Below are 20,607 nucleotides of genomic sequence, written 5' to 3'. Positions count from 1 at the left end.
AACAATAACTTAGCCCTTGGGTGAAGTATTCTTAAATTTCACTGTACACTGTGCATAAAGGCCTTTTCTTTTTCTGTTACAATAATAACATTTCCAGGATTGCATGGGTTTTCATGACCACTTTTACACCAAATCTTTCAGAATACAGAAATACAAGCTCATCAGCTCAGAATGGCTACTTGGTCCCTGTCTGCTGAATGGCATGTGTGCTTCACACTCATGTTTACTCAAACTAACTGCAATAAATGTATGTTAATGCTGTAGGAAACATAAACTCAATAATATTCTGCACTCTCACACAGTTAACATTTCAGCAGGCTACAGGTGGTCACCCTGCTGAATTCGTAGCAAGAAAACTCATCCAGTGCAGCACTTCAAAGACTACTGATCAACCTACAAAACCTCAACAAAAGTGACCCACATACTGAACAGATGTCTGGTTTCTCTCGCAGACTTCATACATCAGTGTCTCTACATTTATACACTGTTTTGTTACTTTTGCACACCCAGAAATACAGAGATAGAATCATGTGAGCCGAATATTACACTGTATATTACAGATAAAAAAAAAATATTCTATTTATCTCTGATGGGAAATTCAGGAGTCACAGCAGCAGTAAAGAAAACAAAAGTAAGAAAGTGTATAGAAAGTGCGAAAAGTTACATAGCAAGATAGATTCTGACAGCTTGTCCATCATTGTCCAGTTCAGCCAGCCTCCACCTCCACAGGGTCCAGGACTGAGCTTCTTCAGCAGTCTGTTCAGTCTTTCCTGTCTGCTCACAGCAGTCGGAGTCCCACCGATGTGGTGTTCATGTCCATTGTTAGCTCCGTTAGCCATGTCTGTGAATAGCATGATGCTACTCTGCCTTCTGGTATTCCCCCTGTTGCTGGGTTAACACGGCTAGCTTGTCCATCTTATTGGAGATAGCTCTTACATTCCCAATAACGAAGAACAGGTAGATGCCATCACTTCTTAGTTCACACCTGAGAACCAGCACATCATCCTCACATCCTTCTACTCACCTTGTGGGAAACATCAGGCCTTGCACCAGTTACCATTGACATGCTACAGGCTGCTAACAGCTGATTTCATGTGTAAACAATGCAGCCATGGTTACATGTAGGATCTCCAGACAAACACAGGAGCAAAAATAGAAAAAATATCACTGAAGATAAAAACAGTTTGGTGTCCATGACCAACAAATGAACCATACAAAGTAAGGACCCACTCCAAGTGCAGATATGACGAAAAAGAGATTTAAAAAATTACAAGAAACGGGCAAGGAAAAGACAGTTGCTGTAACAGGCAGCCACAACAACAAGATATATTAATACTTAGCACTTCAACACTAAACAAGCTCATACACACAATAAAAATGAATTAAAACAAATAAATAAATAAAAAATAACTGCCCATTTGCTTTGTAGTATCATGTGGGTCTCACAATTGTGTTAATGTTGTATAGGACATTTTTTCATCAACCGCAAACAAACATTTAGTTTTTCTGTTCAAATTGAAAAACCAAAGAAAGTTTGAAAGCTTGACGGATTGTCATTCTGGTAGGGAACCAGGAATGCTGAGCCTGACACTTTGTTAAATTTCTCTCTGTCACCTATCGTTCCACACCCACTTTGACTGGCACTGAGAGAGCGGGGAGCTGAGCGCAGCAGATAACACTCTACATCATTAGTGGGCCTACGATAAGTATTCAGACATTCAGCAGCTTCTTCTTATCTGGCTTCTATAATCTCTCTGCAGCTAAATACTATGGCTGCCGTCAGCTTGCCGCTCAGTGGGTGAAATTGGATGTTCGAGAACAGAAATTGTAGTTTTGTCATTTGTTGGGACAGACTGCCAATGGCATAATCATGATTGAAGGGATTAATGCTGAGCATGATGACTTACGTTCAGAACTCCTTTATGCAGGAATATGCACGTGTGCTGTTCTCTCTTTGACTATCATGTCTTTGTATCTGTATCTGTTAGCTCCCAAAATATGCCCTCACTTACAAATGGTCTTCCCTTAATCATTGAGGTTGTTTACAAGAGCTCAGTAGATGATAGCCACTTGCCTGCGTTAGCTCCTCCGTGCTATAATCTCTCCCGCTGTGCTCCAAGCAAACTTCTACCCCGCTGGGAGAAAGATAGTGAGGTGTAGGCTTTGACTGCTAAGGAAGGTGGTTGTGAAGTAGGGGAGGTCTTTGGCTGCCATCTCTTACATCCTCTTGAGCGTGTCGGTTTTGCCACGTGCAGCTTATGCAGCTGGACTGCCACAGGCTGTGGTGAGAAATGCCAAGCATGCTCAAAAACATAAGCATGTGCATTGGTGTACGTTGGCATCAATATATTGTCTCTTTTGCACTGACATATGGAGTCCATATCTTAAGTTTGAATGCTGATTTTGATTTGAATGCATCCTTAAAAGAAATTTACTTCTCCAATTCTAATGAAGCTATGATGGCGGGTTTAACCACCATAAAATATCTTTACAGTTTGTTTTTTTATGGTGACCTCCTAGACTGTGACAAGAGGTAGAGGTAGCATTTTACTCTAAAGGTCTGCAACTTTTATCACACTTATGTAATAATTAGACAATGTTTTTTCTATTTCTTTGAAATAAGCTCATAACTTCTTTAAAATAATGTCCATAAATCAATTCTCACAAGTCACAATTGGCAGGTTACTGTTTTTTTCCAGTTTCTTTGAAATGTACTCCAAATTTAAAGGCAAGAAGGTGACGATTAGCCAATAATTTATTTTAAGTTAAATCACAACCCACCACAAAATGTTTTTAAAAGTATCCCAATATTTCTCCTATTTCCAGAGAAGCGGGTGATAAATTGCTGCTTAGTTCTTGAAAACAGAAGTTAGGTTCATTGTTTCCACTGATAATTACCTTTGAAATGTTAAGTAAGTAGTTCAATAAGCAGTTGATAGTTAGCTATTTGTTGTTTAATTTCACCATGTTCTTTAGTACCCAGTTTGTTGATATTCATAATTGAGATCACATGTTAAATGATAAACCTTTATGATTAAGCCTGTAATGTTTTACATGATACAAGTGAAGGCTTCAGATATGATATTCACCAAGAGTGGGGTTGGAAAGTGGCCTTACCTGATTATGATAGACACTGCGAGTACAGGCCCACTGCAAAACACAATCTGTTCAGAAGTTTTGTGCTAATTTTAACCAAATTCTCATGAAATTTCCGGGGTAATTTCAAAGAAATAAGAAATTACTTTGTTTAATTATTACCTGAGTGTGATGAAATTTGCAGACCTCTGAAATAAAGTGTTACCTAAGTGGTCGTCAACCATTGGTTTTGAAATCCTCCATGGTCTTATATTAATTTTTAAACCAGAAATACTCGAGTTAAATTGACCACTTTGCTTCTTTTACATCCTAGTTGAAAGGCAGACTTGGTTAGCAACTTAGCATCAGTTCCCTCAGTTGGGCTAAGTCACCTGTAATATTCTTCTCCTGTCTGCAGTCATAACTCATGCTCGTAGAAATGCACATCCTCCCTGAAGAGCAGCAATGCTTCACTCTGATATCCTTCTGTATGCAATGGGACACTTAGTCGGATTTTTTCAAAATAAAAGCCACATGAACTACAAGCTTTGTGACAGAGCAGTTTCAGCTGTCATGCGTGACTCACAGATACACAGGGACTGTTTTTTAAAGTTTCAGTACTGGTGACAAAGTGAATCATAAAATCTAAAGCAGTGTGTCACTTAATCATATAAATCTGGGTTTGATTCAGTGGTAACGGCTTCTTACAAAATTACCCCATCCTGATTTCCAAGTTTATTTCAAGGTCAGGAGAGTGGAGCTGTTTCCTCATGTGTCAGGACGAAGCATCAGTCACAGCAGCAAACATCAAAGGAGCATGTGCATTTCAGGTATCATGCTCTAACAGCGGACGGTGACAAATGCCAGTGACAAGTGATTGGCTCTAAATTGCCGCAGCACTTTTAAATAGCTCAGTCATCTAAGTAATGCATTAGAGACTGAAATGCGTCACATTCATTTTCATCTTGCATTTCACACTTGAAATGTAAAGTATGCATGAATCGTCCTGTGCTGTCACTTGGACAGACAAGTGAGCAGGATATATGCCAAAGCCGTAAGCTGGAGCCTTAGTTTGAATTGAGCTGCTGTGCTGGATACCGTGAGGCTCGCAAGGCTGACACATTTGCTGCTTAACCGTCGCCTCCTTCTCCAATCTAATAGCTCAGACCATTGGTGATTTGCCCTGAGGGCAGAGGACACAATCCCCTTTCCTTTGATTTTTTTAAGAAAGGCCAGAATTCTTAGGAGACTGCATTTAACCTTTGGGAGATGGATAAGAAAGCTGTACTATTGATTTGTTTTGCTCAGAAAAGGGGAGTGTGGCTCTCGTTTGGTCAGTGGAAATGAAGCTGCAGAAAATCTGGACAAGACTGTTTCAGGAAGAAAAAAAATCTTCTATTACTTCCTCTTAAATTATATTTTCTTTGCGTTGACATTTAAGATTAGTTACTCCTTTGTTGATCCCCTGAGAGGAAATCCAGAAACAGCACAATAAAGAAACAAAAAAACAACCAAGTGATTGAAAACAGAAAATAAAAATAAATAATTAAATAATTTGTATTTTTTTTAAGGAGGTAAGGAAGAAGTATGATAAATGATACAGGTCGGCATAGGATGTGTTGTAAAATGAATGATGAGATTTTGTGACATGAAATGATTAGTGGCAGCAATTCAGCCAACATATTTACTGTGCAAACCTCAAACGAATGTCTTAGGTTTTCTAGGTGTATCTAAAACATGTTTTGTTTATTGACATTACATTTTAACTAATCCTGTCTGAAAATGAATATTGACGATAAATTCAAATAGCTGTTCTCTGAGTTTGTGTGCACCACACCTTTCTTTGTAGAAAGATATACACGTAGTTTCTGTTGTGATGGGATCCGGTCACTGCACTGTCTAGGAACTCAAAACACCAGCAATCCTCCTGCAATTAATAAGGGTTTTTATCAACCAAAGATCTTACTGCATGCTAGCTGCTCAGCTTTAGCATCTTTGTCATTTTTCAAAGTTCACATTCTGGGTAGATGGCTGTTCGTGTTTTAGTTTTTCCCTTTTTCCTCCTTCACTGTTCTTTTACAACATGTTGTAAAGCTTTCGTTTGCATTAGCTGTCAAGTCTTTGAAAACTAGAAAAGCAGTCAAAAAGCGCAGACCTCCACCAAGCATATTGTGATTGTCACCAACACTTTAGTCCTACTTTAATGTTATACTCCCTTTCAGCAGACTGTCTGCTACAATTTGGTGTTAGTTGCAGGTTTGTACCATAATTTGTTACCTGACAGTGTTGAAAATGATGATGACCCAGTTCATATTTCATATTCTGGATCTTAGTATCCAGAATATTACCAGGATCTGGATCGTACTTTTACATCTGTCAGAAATTATGGTGACCTTGTCTTGTATTGTTTTGCAAAGTAATCCGACTATTTATGTTGGAGTTATAAACACACATGGTGAAAATGGCCCTAACTCACAATGATAGAGAATACTTTCAAAAAAGTCCTGTATCCAGACGGTGATTCAGATCACCTCCAAAATTTAATCACTTCTTCCTTATTCCATTTTGAACATTTCCTGAAAATTTTATCAAGATCCATTTGTTACTTTTTGAGTTACGTTGTTCACAAACAGACTAACTCTCCAAAAAACAAACTTTTCCTGTAAGTAAAGAACAGTTTAGTGAAGCACTGATAACATTGCCAACTTTTTTATATTTTGGAAATCACTGGATGATCTTTGACAGTAGCTAGGGATCGTGACTTAACCTCAAAGTTTTAGTCCAAAAGCAGTTTTTGTGTTTGATGCCTGGCAGCTTTGAAATGATAATTGCAAATCATCATCCCAAGTCTTTCATGTGCTGCCCCTTAACTGGGACTCTTCCTCACGGCGGCCTTTGTCTTAATCCTCCCTTAAATAGTGCTGCAGATAGCCACTATGCTATCCACTGCCAGTCTGAAGGTCGCATGCCTTTGATCTCTCAGTCTAGTCCAGCGCTTTATTATCTTTCAACTTTGTTTTCAACTCCAGTTAAGGTCTGAGCCAGGGGAAGAGTGGGAGCTGTCAGTGATACTCAGAGCAGATATAATGCTATTTAAATGCTAATGTGTTAAGAGGAGCAAAACGACCTTTATTCACACTCTGCACGCAGGCAGAGCAGTAGCACAAAACAGAGGCTCTTAATAAATGAGCCTCTTCCTCTGGCTGCGCTTCCTTTCCCTCTACACCTCGAGTCAGGTATTAGTTATGTTTATCACCATGGAGCCCGGAGGGTTTAAACTATATTAAAGACCTGGTACTGGTTCAAGATATTAAGTCAGATGTTCAGGGGAAGTGTCTTTTTTGCCGAGGGAGGACTTTGGATTCCTGTTTTTAAAAGTCTTAGTTTCCGGTGGAGTTATTGTCAAAAAAGTACAATTTCAAAGCAAGTCTCTTAGTAGCACTTTAGTTTCCATGGTTCATAAGGTGGGTTTTTAATATTTTTGTATGTGTGTGGGAGCAGAATTTTCCACAGCAGTCTGACCCTTAAACACAACAAATTTGGTGATCACACTGGTAAAAACACTAAATAAAGTGGTATGACATTTAAAATTATTATTCTCCAACACTCCAAATTTAGGTCAGTTGTTCAACTCCTAGACCAGAAGGGAACATCAAAGTGTACATCGGCTGTGTAACTATCTCCATTCTCGCAACTGCAGAAAAACAATGTTTGAATATTGCAGTGCATCGCAGCCTCCTGAATGAGACTTCTGGTAAACACTCTTACCATCTCGAACATGATGCATCATGTGTCTGCTCACCCTGTTATTCTCACTCACACTCTGGCAATACTCTGCACACCTACACTCACTGCCCACTTTATTAGGTACACCCCCTTTTTACTTTCTGAACTGCCTTAATCCTTGGTGGCATAGATTCAACAAGGTACTGAAAACATTCCTCAGAGAGTTTGGTCCATATTGATATGACAACATCATGCAGTTGCTGCAGATTTGTCGTCTGATCATCCATGATGAGAATCTCCCGTTCCACCACATCCAAAAGAAGCTCTGTTGGATTAAGATCTGGGGACTGTGGAGGACATTTGAATACAGTGAATACTTAGGTAGGCTGTGGACTTTAAATCACGCTCAGTTGGTACTAAGGGGCCCAAAGTGTGCCAAGAAAATATCCCCCACACCATTTCACCACCAGCAGCAGCCTGAACTGTTGATACAAGGCAGGATGGATCCATGCTTTCATGTTGTTGATGCCAAATTCTGACCCTACCATCTGAATGTGGAGCAGAAATCCAGACTCATCAGACCAGGCAGCGTTTTTCCAATCTTCTATTGTCCAGTTTTGGTGTTGCTGTGTGAATTGTAGCCTCAGTTTCCTGTTCTTAGCTGACAGGAGGGTCACCCTGTGTGGTCTTCTGCTGCTGTAGCCCATCTGCCTCAAGGTTGGGCGTGTTGTTCATTCAGAGATGCTCTTCTGCAGACCTCGGTTGTAACCAGTGGTTATTTAAGTAACTGTTGCCTTTCTATCAGCTCCAACCAGTCTGTCCATTCTCCTCTGACCTCTGGCATCAACAAGGCATTTTGGCCCACAGAACTGCTGCTCACTGGATATTTTCTCTTTTTGGGACCATTCTCTGTAAGCCCTAGAGATGGTTGTGCGTGGAAAATCCCAGTAGATCAGCAGTTTCTGAAATACTCAGACCAGCCCATCTGGCACCACCAACCATGCCACGTTCAAAGTCCCTTAAATCACCTTTCTTCCCCGTTCTGATGCTCGGTTTGAACTGCTGCAGATCATCTTGACCATGTCTACATGCTAAATGCACTGAGTTGCTGCCATGTAATTGGCTGATTAGAAATTTGCATGAACGAGCAGTTGGACAGGTGTACCTAATAAAGTGGCTGGTGAGTGTATATTGAATATAAAAGCAAGCGACAAGTAGTGACACAGTTAAGAATCTTGAAAACTGGGACATGTTACAAGTAAAACGTGATTTACATCTCAGTAGCTAAAGCTTTGTATTGTACCACCATATCTGACTGGACTGTCACTGCAGTCAGTACAGCCGTAAGTGTCTTGAGACGAGGCACAGGCTGGAGTGTGAAGAATACATTATGTTGGATGCCTGATTTTCTTTTTCAAAGCTAGATGCTATTATTATTTCTATTACTGTTAGCCAGCCAACATTTCAGAGTTTAATAGCCTGATACTCCCAGATAATGCAGTCTTCCTGCTTTATAAAATTTCAATGCCATCCAGTTTCTAAATTCACCCCACATCCTCGCAGTCCATCCAAGCAGTTGGCACCCTTGCCAGAAAGCTGATAATGTGATGGCAGGTGCAGGTATCAGTGTAAAAACAACAAGCCCTCTCCCTGTCCACAGATGTCACAGATACTTGTCTCCCTGTTTGCAGAGGACGTGCCAGGAGGTTGCACACCAACTAAGAGAGCTGCCTCCTTCAAGCCGACTTGTGTTAATATAAAATCACCTTCAAACTGTTGTGTAGGACTTACTTTTTAAATCGCTTCTCTGTCCTTTAACAAAACTTTTGTATCAGCAGAGGAGGAGGTGAGAAATGAGAAGGAGAGATGGAGGGCGGATGAGTCTGTCATCTGTCGTATAATCCCAGGAAATGCCATAACTCTGCTGGCAGATAATTTATTCAGTGCAGCTCCCAGAGATACCTCAAGGAATAGTCAGCTGTCAAGGAAAGGCCATAGAGGAAGACATTGACATAACTTCAGACAGAATTGCAACATCACATCCATCAATAGTGCACGATCATCCTACTGCTTCAATTACATGCAAGCATGAGCAGGGCTGATTTTGGCTGGGCAGGTTCTCCTGATTTGGCCTGTTTGTGGTCTATATCATGTTTTTGATGGGTGTTGGCAGCTTTGCAGAAACACCTCCCTCCTGAGGAGAGGAGTGTTATCCTTTTTCCCATATGAACGCATGTGATAGCCCGGATTAATTTTGCATCAGGCTGCCAAGTAGAAATCCTCTTGTAAACTGACAAACAAGGAGAATTTGTTTTTATCTGGACAGATGGAGGACAACCACAAAGGAGCAGGGCTGCATCTCAGGGGTTGAGATCTTTAGACCTCATTAAGGAAGTTTGAATGGAATAAATTATATTTAATTTGGAAGATGAAAGGGGACATCCACTCTGAGCCAGATTGAACTCAGCATAGTAAGTTGCTCTCATCAGTGACCAGGTTTTTATCTGGGAATATGGAATTACCAGTGATAAATTACTGAATATCCTCTTAATAGGTGCCAGTTATTGTAGTCTACTGTCAGGGCCACCAGTCAGTTCAGTCCCTTTGATACGACACAGTGTTCCCTTTCATCTGCCAACCAAGAACATATTTAAGATAACCGTATTCTTTGGTTGCTTCATTATGGAAGAAGAAAAAAGATGATTTCTTGTTTTTTGAGAAAGGGAACTCCGGTTGTTGCAATGTCTGATGTAAGCCACTGGCACTATTCAATAAGATCCTGAATTACTGTTAGTACCAAGTCCAGGTACAACCATTTGTACAAATGAAGCTATATGTAGGCTTGAGTTCACATAATGTAGGTGTAAAATGATGTGTCTATTAGGTGGCGCTGCACACCAAAACACTTTGTACTGCGTGAACAGTGGGGTCCAGAGGGGCTACTAGCTAAAACTTTGGCAACTGGCACAAAATACCCTACTCTTAGACAGTTGTGAAAGTAGACGATGCACGAAAAACCATTTTATGTATTAAAAAAATAAAAAATTATGACAACGTTCTTAGGACAGAGAAATACAGTGAAAATAACTCCAAGACCAATCTGTTAGCAAGAAACACTCACAAGATCTGGCAACACAGACGACTCTTCTCTTGCAAGATCTGGAGCAATATGTCGCCCTAGTTGATGGGAAACCAATTGTGCTATCAATGTCTTCAAAAGAGTGAAAAAGAAAAAGCTGATATTGAGTTTGAAAAAAGTGCTTGGGGTGAAGCCCCTGAATTGAAAAATCCCGAGCTGGGTTTCTCTGATGCTCCTGTCGGAAACTCCTTGACATCCTTTGTGGAGAGTAAAAACTCTTCATTAATTGCTGTGTGGTACAGTAAACATATAGAGTAAAAAAAACATCTTGTTTTTCAACAAACAATTCACTCAGTGTGTATTTTGAGAGGGGAACAAAACCACACAAAAAAGGCGTTTTCCTCATTGTGCTATGCCGCTATTCAATCTGACCATTGACATGGATGTAATGTCAGTGATGTCACCCATTTGTTTTTGATACAGCATTTTTAAGCTAATTTTCCACAGAGGCCACATTGAGAAAGAGGTGGGCTTCACATCTCTTCACCAACAGCTACAGGGTTTCCTCTCTGTAAGTCAGCTAAGCTGTACTTTTGTTGGGTAAACTTATGATCTTCAAAACTGCAAAACTATAAGAAAAAAATCACCCTGTGTGGTGTGGGCCAATAGACCCAAGCCATTTTGTGTATTAGATTGTAAACATGGTTTTAAATGCTGTAAAAGTTGAATTTTTTGACCTGCCATACATAGTTCCCGGTCTTTCTGCATCCAGCCTCAAGCAGAATATTGGAAAACTGCAGTTTTCGCACCTCCACATGGCTTTGTTTCTCACAGCCCTGGCTTTCCGCTTGGATTTCACACTTGTGTGCTTGTACGTTGCAGGTTAGAGGCGTTATAAGTTAGAGTGCAGAAACAGTTTCATAGCTTATGCTTGCATTTGCTTTCCTGAGTCCTCAAAATGACAGGTGTTTATCTCAATCATTGTTATTTAGTCATCACTATTAAAGGATGTTCAGATGAGTTTAATATCATACCCACTTACAAATAGGATGTGTATACAACTAGCTGTGTTCTTGATAAAGTTTTTTCTAAAATAACTTAGGAAAAAACAATGTTTTGTCATAATAGCAATCAAATATTAAGCAAGAGGAACAAGTTTATCAAATACCTGAGCACAAAAAGCAGTCTGATTGGCCCATTGCCAGTGCCCATCATGCTTACATGATACATAGGGTTAAAATTGTGACTACTTTTAGGTATAAACCTAAAGCTGCTGAAATTAAATTCCTTCGTTAGTTTGTGAAATGTCTGCCCTTGAAGGCCAATCACATAGCAGTGGGTTTTTATCCAAGACTACACGACCAACAGAAGGAAAATGAGGGTGGGTGCATTTGTTGATTGTCTCCCAAGGACACCTATCAGGCCGTACCCCTCAGCTCTCTCCTCTGGGATTTGACTGATGACACAAGCACCAGAGAGTGATAGGCTATTATTTCACTTTGCATTGGATAAATGGCAGTGTGGTCTCCTACCTGTCGCTTGCTTTTCTCTTCCTTTCATTCTTGCTATGTTTTCCCTTTTCTCACTGAAGTATGCCAAAACAACCCAAAAAGAGGGGAAAAGAAGACAACTGACATTTTCTCTGTGCAGTATGTTGCATCCACTTTCTCAGTTCAGCTGCTTCTTTTCCTGTCTTTTTGTGTCTTAAGAACTGCAGCTGCAGTGGTTTGTAGACTTGGAGTGTTTTTTCTTGGCTTTTTTCTTGGACCAAAATGGCAGAAATCTGTACTGATCTCATGTTACCTCTCTCTCATTTTCAGACCAGCAGTATTCATGGTCTCCCTCGCAGTATTTCGATGAGGACAGCTACTCACCTCCACCCAGGAACATGAAGGGTCTCTCTGGTGGCCGCCCTGCACAGCTCCAGCTCACCTCTCCCACCTCAGCCCACTCCTGCGGCCTGACTGACTGTGACCATTCCCTGGACCATCACGCCCACCATGGCAACTCACGGCCCCCATCCTACCTCCTCAGCCCCACCGAGAGCTGCCCCCTTGATGGTCACCATCGTTGCTCCCCACGGAGCTCCATCCACTCTGAGTGCATGGTAATGCCAGTGTCCATGTCAACCACTGACCACTCAATCTCAAGTAGCACTTTTCCCCGCATGCACTACGGCAGCGCTTCACGGGACAGTGGCGGCAACACCTCTGGCGGCAGGGACTCCCGAGATGATGGTGGCTCTTCCTCACATGGGGGCAGTGGCAAAATGAACCGAATCCCAGCAAACCTCCTGGACCAATTCGAGAAACAGATGCCTCTGCACCGGGATGGCTTCCACACACTGCAATACCAACGCACCTCCACCACAACCACAACTACAGAGCAGCGGAACGAAAGCCCAGGACGAATACGCCACTTAGTCCACTCAGTGCAGAAGCTCTTCACCAAGTCCCACTCCCTAGAAGGGTCCTCCAAGATGAACGGTACCAAAAGTGACTCGCACCGAGACAGCTCACATCACCACCATCACCATCACCAAGGCCACCACAAACACAGCAAACGCAGCAAGAGCAAAGAACGTAGATCTGAGGGCAGCGGTAAGCAACGCTCGGGAGGTTGGTGGAGTTCGGACGACAACCTGGATAGTGACAGCACGTACAGAACACCCAGCGTCATGTCACGGCATCCAGTGGACCACATTAGCCACTGCTACCCTGACTCAATGCATAGCCACCTGGCAGGAGACCTCTCGCTAAAGACATCCAAGAGTAACAACGATGTTAAGTGCTCTGCCTGCGAGAGCATAAGTATGGCACCAGAGGGAAAGTTCATGAAGAGAAGTTCCTGGTCAACACTAACTGTCAGCCAAGCCAAGGAGGCCTACAGGAAGTCCTCACTCAACCTGGAGAAGCCCATGATGCCCAGTGACCTCAAGCCCAACATCAGGCCCTGTCACTATCTACAGGTGAGTTTGGCCTCTTTTCACTCGTTACATGAACCAGGAAACCATCCTCCTTTGACATGCCACACATGAGTTTGGAATACTGTTACCATGTCTTGTTACTGTGTCTCTAGCTGCAAATGTAATGTTAGCTTTTAGACAAGTTGTTGACTTTTCATGGCAAATGCAAAAGATAGGTAAATGTTGGAGAGATATAATCCAACCTTTTGGCCAATAGGCTGTGGAAGGTGGACATTTAACACGAGCAAAATTATTGTTTCATATCTCACAACTTAAACAATTTTCCTGCCTATTATGGAATTTTAGAATTTTCAGTGTTGCCACCTTAGAAACTTTGTCACTATATTAAGCAGGTTTTCAGACCCGTAATGACCCCCTTTCAAAAGAGTGTCCAGCAAAAAAATCTAGCAACTTTTTCTGGAGTGTGGAGACATGAAAGCATAAATTGATAATTCTCTTAACAAGCAGCAACTGCAGCTATGGGCCCCTCTCTGTTCAAAACCACTCACAGGCAGACAAGTCCTCACTCCCAGCAAGGGTTGCCACTTTTGAGGCTGAAAAATAAGGGACACCCTCAGCAGCAGGGGGGGCGGTAGTGGTGATTTCCTGTGACTTTCTCTCATCCAATTGATGATGAGCACTTATTCCATGATTTAAATCAACCAACCAACTGCCGTTTCTAGTGGGCGGACAAGAACACATGTTGAATTCAGGCAGAGTGGTGCTGCGTTCAAGGCAAACTAGCAATATGGGACAAATTGCATCCCATATTGATTTAAAACGGGATGCGACATTTAAGTGCAATATACAGAATGATTCCGTATTTTATGGGACGGGTGGCAACCCTACTTACAGCTGTCTTTCCTAGCTGCTGCCGTCAAAGTGTCTGCTGGTCCCAAGCCTATGAAAGAGAAAGGTTGTTACTTGTGCATGAAAAAACAACATTTGACAGTACCGATGCCTGGTTCCTGGCAATTGGTATTGGCACTCAGCAGTAAAGATTTTTGGTACTTTTTTTTTTTTTTTTTTTTTTTTGGGGGGGGGGGGGGGGGGGGGTTCAGGTAATTAGAAAATAATAATGATAAAATATCAAAGTTTTTCAATTAAACATATTTATTCCTCAACATTATAGACTTGTAATGCTGTGTTGAACCATAGATTGACCCAGCTGGTCAAATGAGGTGTCAATCAAAAGGATTACAATAGTTGCACTGTAATATTGAGATTCAAAACACCTCCCAAATATAGAAGACTCTGTGTAGTGTATAATCGATTTCATTCATTCACTTTGGTTAGAATGAGCCTTGGGGATCCACAAATCAGTGGGTCCCCTTTAAGGCCACCATGTTTTCTGGTTGGTTGGTAGCACTTAATGATTTTTGTATTTAGTGAGTAAATGCACCTGTTGAAGAAAGTGGAAGAGAGTAGTTGTGTGCAAAAGACTTCGAATGGCAAACGTTAATCATGGTAAAACTTAGCAAAAAGATTTTGCTAACTCTGAATCACAGGAGACTCTCATGCTCAAAGCCTCACTCATGAGATGAGGTGCTTCAATGACGCAGATTTTGCAACATTTTTCACAGTAGAATACACTACTTTGAGCACTGCAGTAGAGAGAAAATCATCAGCCTTCATTATATCAATATGAAGCATCCTTTTGAGATGGACATTGCTGGTGAAAAGACAAGAAGAAAAGTTACTCGTCTTAGTTTGACTCCTGATTGATCCAGCAGACTGTGTTTTGTTTGTCCCATTGCTGTGTATCACAATGTGAACATGTCCAATGGCTCAGCATGTGGCTGCCAGTTGAAAGGGCTAGCACAGCAGGACGAATCAATTAAGTCCATAAATGATCTGCACCAGAGGGAAAGAGTTGGCAAAATGAGAATAAAAGGCCATAGATCACTGTTTGATCTTTACCGTGTTGTTTGCTTCGATTTCACATAGACTCTAGTCCTAGAATAGGTTAGCTTTTAGCTTCGGCCCATGACAGCTCCTCTGGGATCAATTCAGTATGAGTCAGCACTTTACAATGGAGCGTCTCAGGAGTTTATATGCATGCTGAAGGGCATAAGAAAGGGAAAAGTGAGAATGAAGTATGCTTATAAATTGCAAAATCAGGGAAGAAAAACTCTGCAATAATGCAGCTCAATAGACAACAATGTGATATCTGATAGCATCATGGAAGAAATGCCTGCAGCCAAAATAAAGTGAGCACTTCAGCACATTGAGAGAGAAGACTCTGGTCTAAGCAGAGGAAGTGTTGAATGTGTTCAGGGTGGGGGGGGGCTGTAAATGCAAAGCCAATACATTACTCAAATCAGACAATGGAGCCAAAGACACCAGTCGATCTGAGGTAACGTCATCCAGAAAAGTCTCTTTTCTGACTCGTGTAGTTTTAAACATATCCCTTCAAACTGGACGAATGAAATAAACTCATCCACTCTCACGCCACAATCCCACTAAGTGCTGCAATCTCTCAAAGAAGGAGTCACAGAGTTTAGTGCCCCCCTACCTGCAGCCCTCACTTCCATTTGGTCATTCAGCGAAGGTGCTGTCCAAGTCGCGGCACCATAAACACTTCTAAAAATAACCTCCTCTCCTCCTTCCTGCCGCAGGGCTATATTTAGCCCAGCATTATCAATCCAATCCTTGCTGGGTGACACATCTTTCCTCCCCGGAGGATCGATGCCCTCTCAGAGAGCTGGAAGATGTTTAGAAGGAGTGAAAGAGGGAGAGAAAGTTGATGATACATACCAGCACAGTCTGTGCCTCTGTTAGATCCATTGAGATACTTTATGAATCAGAGGGGAGGAAACTGAGCTGAGATGACTGTTGTTGCTCCCCATGGCTACTGTTGCCGCTCATCGCCTCAGAGATACAGAGCAAATAGTCAGGGATGATACTTTTCTCACACCAAGGGTTACATTGTGGAGTTTACACTTCATGCTGCTGTTGAATTGGAATTACACACGAAACTGTCTGCACTATAACGCGGTAAACTGCATCATGGGAGAGTGTGCACTGAAAGTCTGTCCATGTGAGTGAGAGTGTGTGTGGGAGGGTTTTTTATTTTTGGTTTCTCGTGTACCAGATGGTTTGATGATGTGCTCTTCACCTTGTTCACGTCCTTGGTTAATAACAGAAGGAACTTTTGAAGTGTTGTCAAAGTACGAGACGCAGAGAAATGCTTGATTTGTCTTGCCTGATGTATGTGGATGTAAATCTGGATGCATGTAGAAAGCCAGAGTGAATCTGTGAGTGTGAAAGCATGTGTGTATCTGAGATCGATTAACTGGACATAGAGGAAGACAGAGATGGATTTATATTGGCTGCCCTTTCTCTGAAATGACAAATGCTGGGGAATCAGACGTGGCATTAGCCATCGCTCTCTGTCTCTGGATAAGTCATTTCACAAATTAGCCCCAATTTGCCCTCTAACAAACACACATTCACATTACTACACACTCATCAACACATAAACACACACAGGAAAGCAAACACACAGAGTTCAAATGATGATCCAAATTTATATGTTGACTTGGTATTAATGAAAGGAGGTAATTGTGGAAAAACATTTATCCCCTGCTGGGCTTAGATGGATTAACTGTAAATTCTGCATTCTCTCCTTTGCTTTCCCTTTCAATGAGATGTTTAAATACAGCTGAACTGCAGTAACAGCTGTGCCTCTTTCATTTTTCTTATAATCCGCCACACCTTATAATTTTGACTCACCGACAATTCTCAGGCTTGATTGAGTCAGCGCTACGCTGTTCCTCTCCTGCATACAGTACAGTAAAACAAAGGGAGGATTAGTCTTTGATAGTTTTGCTGATAAAGCATTGCTGAGGGATTTAATAAGCCAATTAATTGCCATCTTGGCTTGCCAAAGGTGGAGCTTTAGATGCAGTAAGACTGCTGATTAAATTACAAAAGTGAAGTGCAAAGTAGCAGAAATCAAACGGCACTGTGATTGAAAGCTACGGTAACACACGCACAGGTTCCTCCAATTTTTTAATGAGGGGTTCCCAGACAGCTTTCAGCCCACTGTGCACTACTTAGAAAGATTTTGTCCATGGAACGCAGGGTTCAGACAACCTTTTGAAGCTCAATGTTACTCATCTCTGCTGCCTGAGGTAACAGCCTGGCATTGTGTCTGAGATCATCTGCTCCTATTTGTGTTTTACTTCCTCAAACCTTCATTTATCTTTGATTCTACAGGGATTTTATAAGGATATTACTGTTTAATTTTTTTGACTGTTAAAGGTAGGGTCTGCAGAGTTTGCTAAGAAAATAAAATGTTAACTTTTACAGGAATAACCCTGCTCTAATCACTTCTGGGCCTTTATACACGTGTCCGTGTCTGTGTCTGCCTCAACCCCTCCCCCCAAGATAATTTTAGAATAAATGCTAACAACCTGGCTTGCAAAATATTGTAAGATATGTGTATGAACAACACTATATGTCACAACTAAGTTATTCATTTAATGTGGAGGTGTTGTTTTTATGTTTTTATCTCTTTACTTGCTTACTAACTTACACCTAACATACTCAACATGCACAGCTCTGAACCACATATAACATAAACATAAACATTTTCTTAAATTGCAATTACTAGAGGATGTTGTTGACTTTAACATTAATGGCATACCTAATGGGTGCTGAAGGAAGTTCTGTTGGCTTTGATTAATTATTTATTAAATTGAATGTCTTCTTCCATTTACTTTGATTATATCAATTAGTTTGAACAGGGGAGGGAAATAAATGTGTATTTAAGCATCAGCTGAAACAGTTCAGTGGGTTTAAAGTACTTTGTGTCCAAAAGAAAAACCAACTGGAGTCAGAACAGTTTCTTTCAATCACTGCTCCTCTTCTTCTTGTTACTCAAGGTTTTTCTCATTTCTGCTGTTTTTTCAGTCTTCTTTGGCTTCAGCTGGCTGAAAAGCTTGCTGTACCATTTATTTCAGATTGGCTTGTCCTGTCCTGTTCTGTTCCTTTTTTGTACTTTTTGGTGGAAGTTTTGTACTGTTACAGTAGAGTTTTACATCTGATGTAAGCCATTAGCAAAGTGGTGGTGCAGGGCTTTACTTACATGCAGGCTGTTGCATGTACCTGTCAGTCAAAACAGCTATGCTACTAATTAAACATAACTCCTGGCCTTTATGTGAGCTCATCCTAAACTCAATCCACTGCATAGCTTTCAAAAATAAAGACACGAGCTATAGAGACCAAAACCACGCTGTAAACATGTGATCCTGACATGCTTCAGCATTTTATGGAGTTTCTACGTTGGCCGGTGGATGTCAGAGGATTTGCAAAAGTCAAAACATGAATGCAAGAGCTAAAACATTAATGCAAAAGCCACAACACAATGTAAGTATGGCCACAACTGCCATCGACTTACTTTCACAACTTTTATGTGTCTGTTAGGAAAACTGTCCCCTAACTTCAGTTGCGGCTGTACTTCTGTTGTGTTGTGGTGTTTGCATTTGTGTTGTGGCTTTATGCAAATCAGCCTCTAATAAGAGGAGTTTAAAAGTTGGCCTTGCCTGGTCTGGATGTGTGAATTCAGATCATTCTCCTTTTAACATGGAGGTTGTTCTTTTACATTTGCATGTGAACATCTAAAAGCAAGTGTCAGTAAATAAACAACATGAGGACAAGGCAAACACAGACTGTATAATGCTGCATGTGTGGGCGTGTGAAGAAGAAACAAGAGAAGAATAGGTGGTGGGAGAGTGGTTACTTTTGAGACTGTTCCAGGAAGGAATCCATGGTTTCATTCTCCCCAGCGAGATAGAAGAGAGACAGGTACAGAAAAAAGGAAACAGCACCTGCTCCAACACACACAGCGTATCCAAGCAATCTTGTGGGAGGAAATGAGGGGCTGGAGGCTGGTGGGTGGGATTACCAATGATTGGACCTCTAAGAGCCCTCTAACTCTCTCTCCCTTCCTTCCTCTTTCTTTATCTGTCTTAGCCATTACTCCATCTTTCTATGCTTTATCCCCTCCATCTGTCCTCTCTCCTTCTGTCTCTCTGTCTATCTCACTCTATTTTTTAACTTAATGGCAGTGACTTATGCTCCACGGTGGGAGAGGTGCTGTGTATAGATAGAGCCGCAGAGTTAATCAATGAAATGCACTGCTGCACTGCAGGAGCATTGGCTGAGACCTGCCTAGCCCCAGTGCGCGCGCGCACGCACGCACGCACGCACGCACACACACACACACACACACACACACACACACACAGTTCTCCCTGCTTGCCTACAGAGTTAAAAATCACAGCACTGACAGTGAAACTGGATATGTTCCACCAATAATCAAATTTTTGCACAGTAAGTGTGCAATGTTTCACCTATTTTGTTAGGTGGCAGAGTTGAAGCACCAAAACAGCCTTTGAATCCTTGAATCCTTGAAGTCCTATAAGTTATAGCATTAGCGGGCATCATTAAACTGTTGTTTATGGATTTGATTTAAAGATGCCATGAGGAGGATCTGTTTTAATTGCACTCCCTCGCCACCTTGTGGCCTGGAGTCTCTGCACACTACTGTAAATTACTTTTAGCGAGGCATGTGTTTGTTTTGGAATTAAATGGAGATTGAATCGTAAAAAATGTTCTTTGTTCAAGACAACTTTTTACTGGATACAACGCGCTGAGTTAAGGTATTTATGGGTAGTGCTACAGTTTGAAATGGGACATCAAGCAAACATTTTAGTAGCAACATCAGCAGCCCAGTGCTCCAACATAACTGTAGTCTAACGTGACAACAAGTAAACACTGTCAGTTTGTAAGTAGTTTAGTTTATGTCTATATTTAGAGCAGCTAGCAGCCCGGTGCTCTAAGACGTGTCTGTAATGTGTAACGCCAGTAAATCCTGGTTAGTTACATCCTGCCAGTCATCTACCAAGCAGAGCTAACGTAACCTCACTCTTCATTTTATTGATAGACTCTCAAGTTTGAACAGACCACTGCAGAATAACTGCTGACTGTGGGTTGGAATGGACATTAGCACCAACAGTAAAGCCCCTGTGTTATAGAGTGATACAGCCTGAGCTAAAGGCTGATTAGCCTTTAGCATAGAAGAGTTAGCAGAGAAAAACACGGATCTCTGTGTTTCATCTTTTCTCTCATCTAAGCTCAAACCAATCCAGGGTCCAGTCGACCCGACCTAGAAACTAAGAAGTAGCAATTCAATATAACCTGTAACCAGCAATATTGGCGCTGATAATCTCAATTTAAAGTGTGGGTTATGATCAGGCATATCGAGAAGAGAGACTTTTTCGAGATCACTTTAACTCCTCACAGCCCATTTAACTTTATCAAACTGACGTTTATGGCATTGTATTGAAACTCAGAAACTGGGCTTTCTTCATTTAAGGTGCAGGTCCAGTGCCTGAGACAATCAAAGCATAATGGTGTCATGCAACAATGTCAGATATGACATAATGCAGAAAGCTTTTATTAAAGTGCAAAAGCAAAGGCAATTCCTTAAGTGTCTTTCTGCTAGCTTTAATAATGATACTGTATCACACATGGCGAGTGGAGCTCGTTGGAGAATGGTTATTTCACACATGCCCAATAGTTATTGTTTTGCTATCAGTCTTACAGTGGAAGGGAAGAAGCTGTTGAAATAAAAACAGTCCTGTGGGTGATGATGCTGTCCACTCTGCTGTGTCTCAGGCTGTCCGTGCAGTGTTTGGGAGAGTGAGTCTCTGATGAGACCCTCTGCTCTTTCCCAGCAGCGCTGCATGTACAT

At 41.5% G+C, this 20,607-nt stretch overlaps 1 protein-coding gene across 8 annotated transcripts in view; it reads left to right on the top strand.

Annotated features, from left to right (window-relative positions):
• Positions 1 to 20,607, top strand: part of dlgap2a (discs, large (Drosophila) homolog-associated protein 2a) — a 251,386-nt gene that overhangs the window by 160,934 nt on the left and 69,845 nt on the right. For all 8 annotated transcript variants that reach the window (XM_074691350.1, XM_074691343.1, XM_074691349.1 and 5 more), the window contains one exon: positions 11,701 to 12,848. In XM_074691350.1, coding sequence (XP_074547451.1) covers positions 11,701 to 12,848 — 1,148 coding nt within the window. The remainder of the gene's footprint in view (positions 1 to 11,700; positions 12,849 to 20,607) is intronic.

The sequence above is a fragment of the Halichoeres trimaculatus genome, unplaced genomic scaffold (genome assembly GCF_033239565.1).
Source record: "Halichoeres trimaculatus isolate MK-OKI-2021-1 unplaced genomic scaffold, fHalTri1.1 fHalTri1_scaffold_17, whole genome shotgun sequence".
Classification (NCBI taxonomy): domain Eukaryota; kingdom Metazoa; phylum Chordata; class Actinopteri; order Labriformes; family Labridae; genus Halichoeres; species Halichoeres trimaculatus.
The sequence above is the reverse complement of the archived record's forward strand: the minus strand, read 5'-3'. Positions and strand labels throughout refer to the sequence as shown.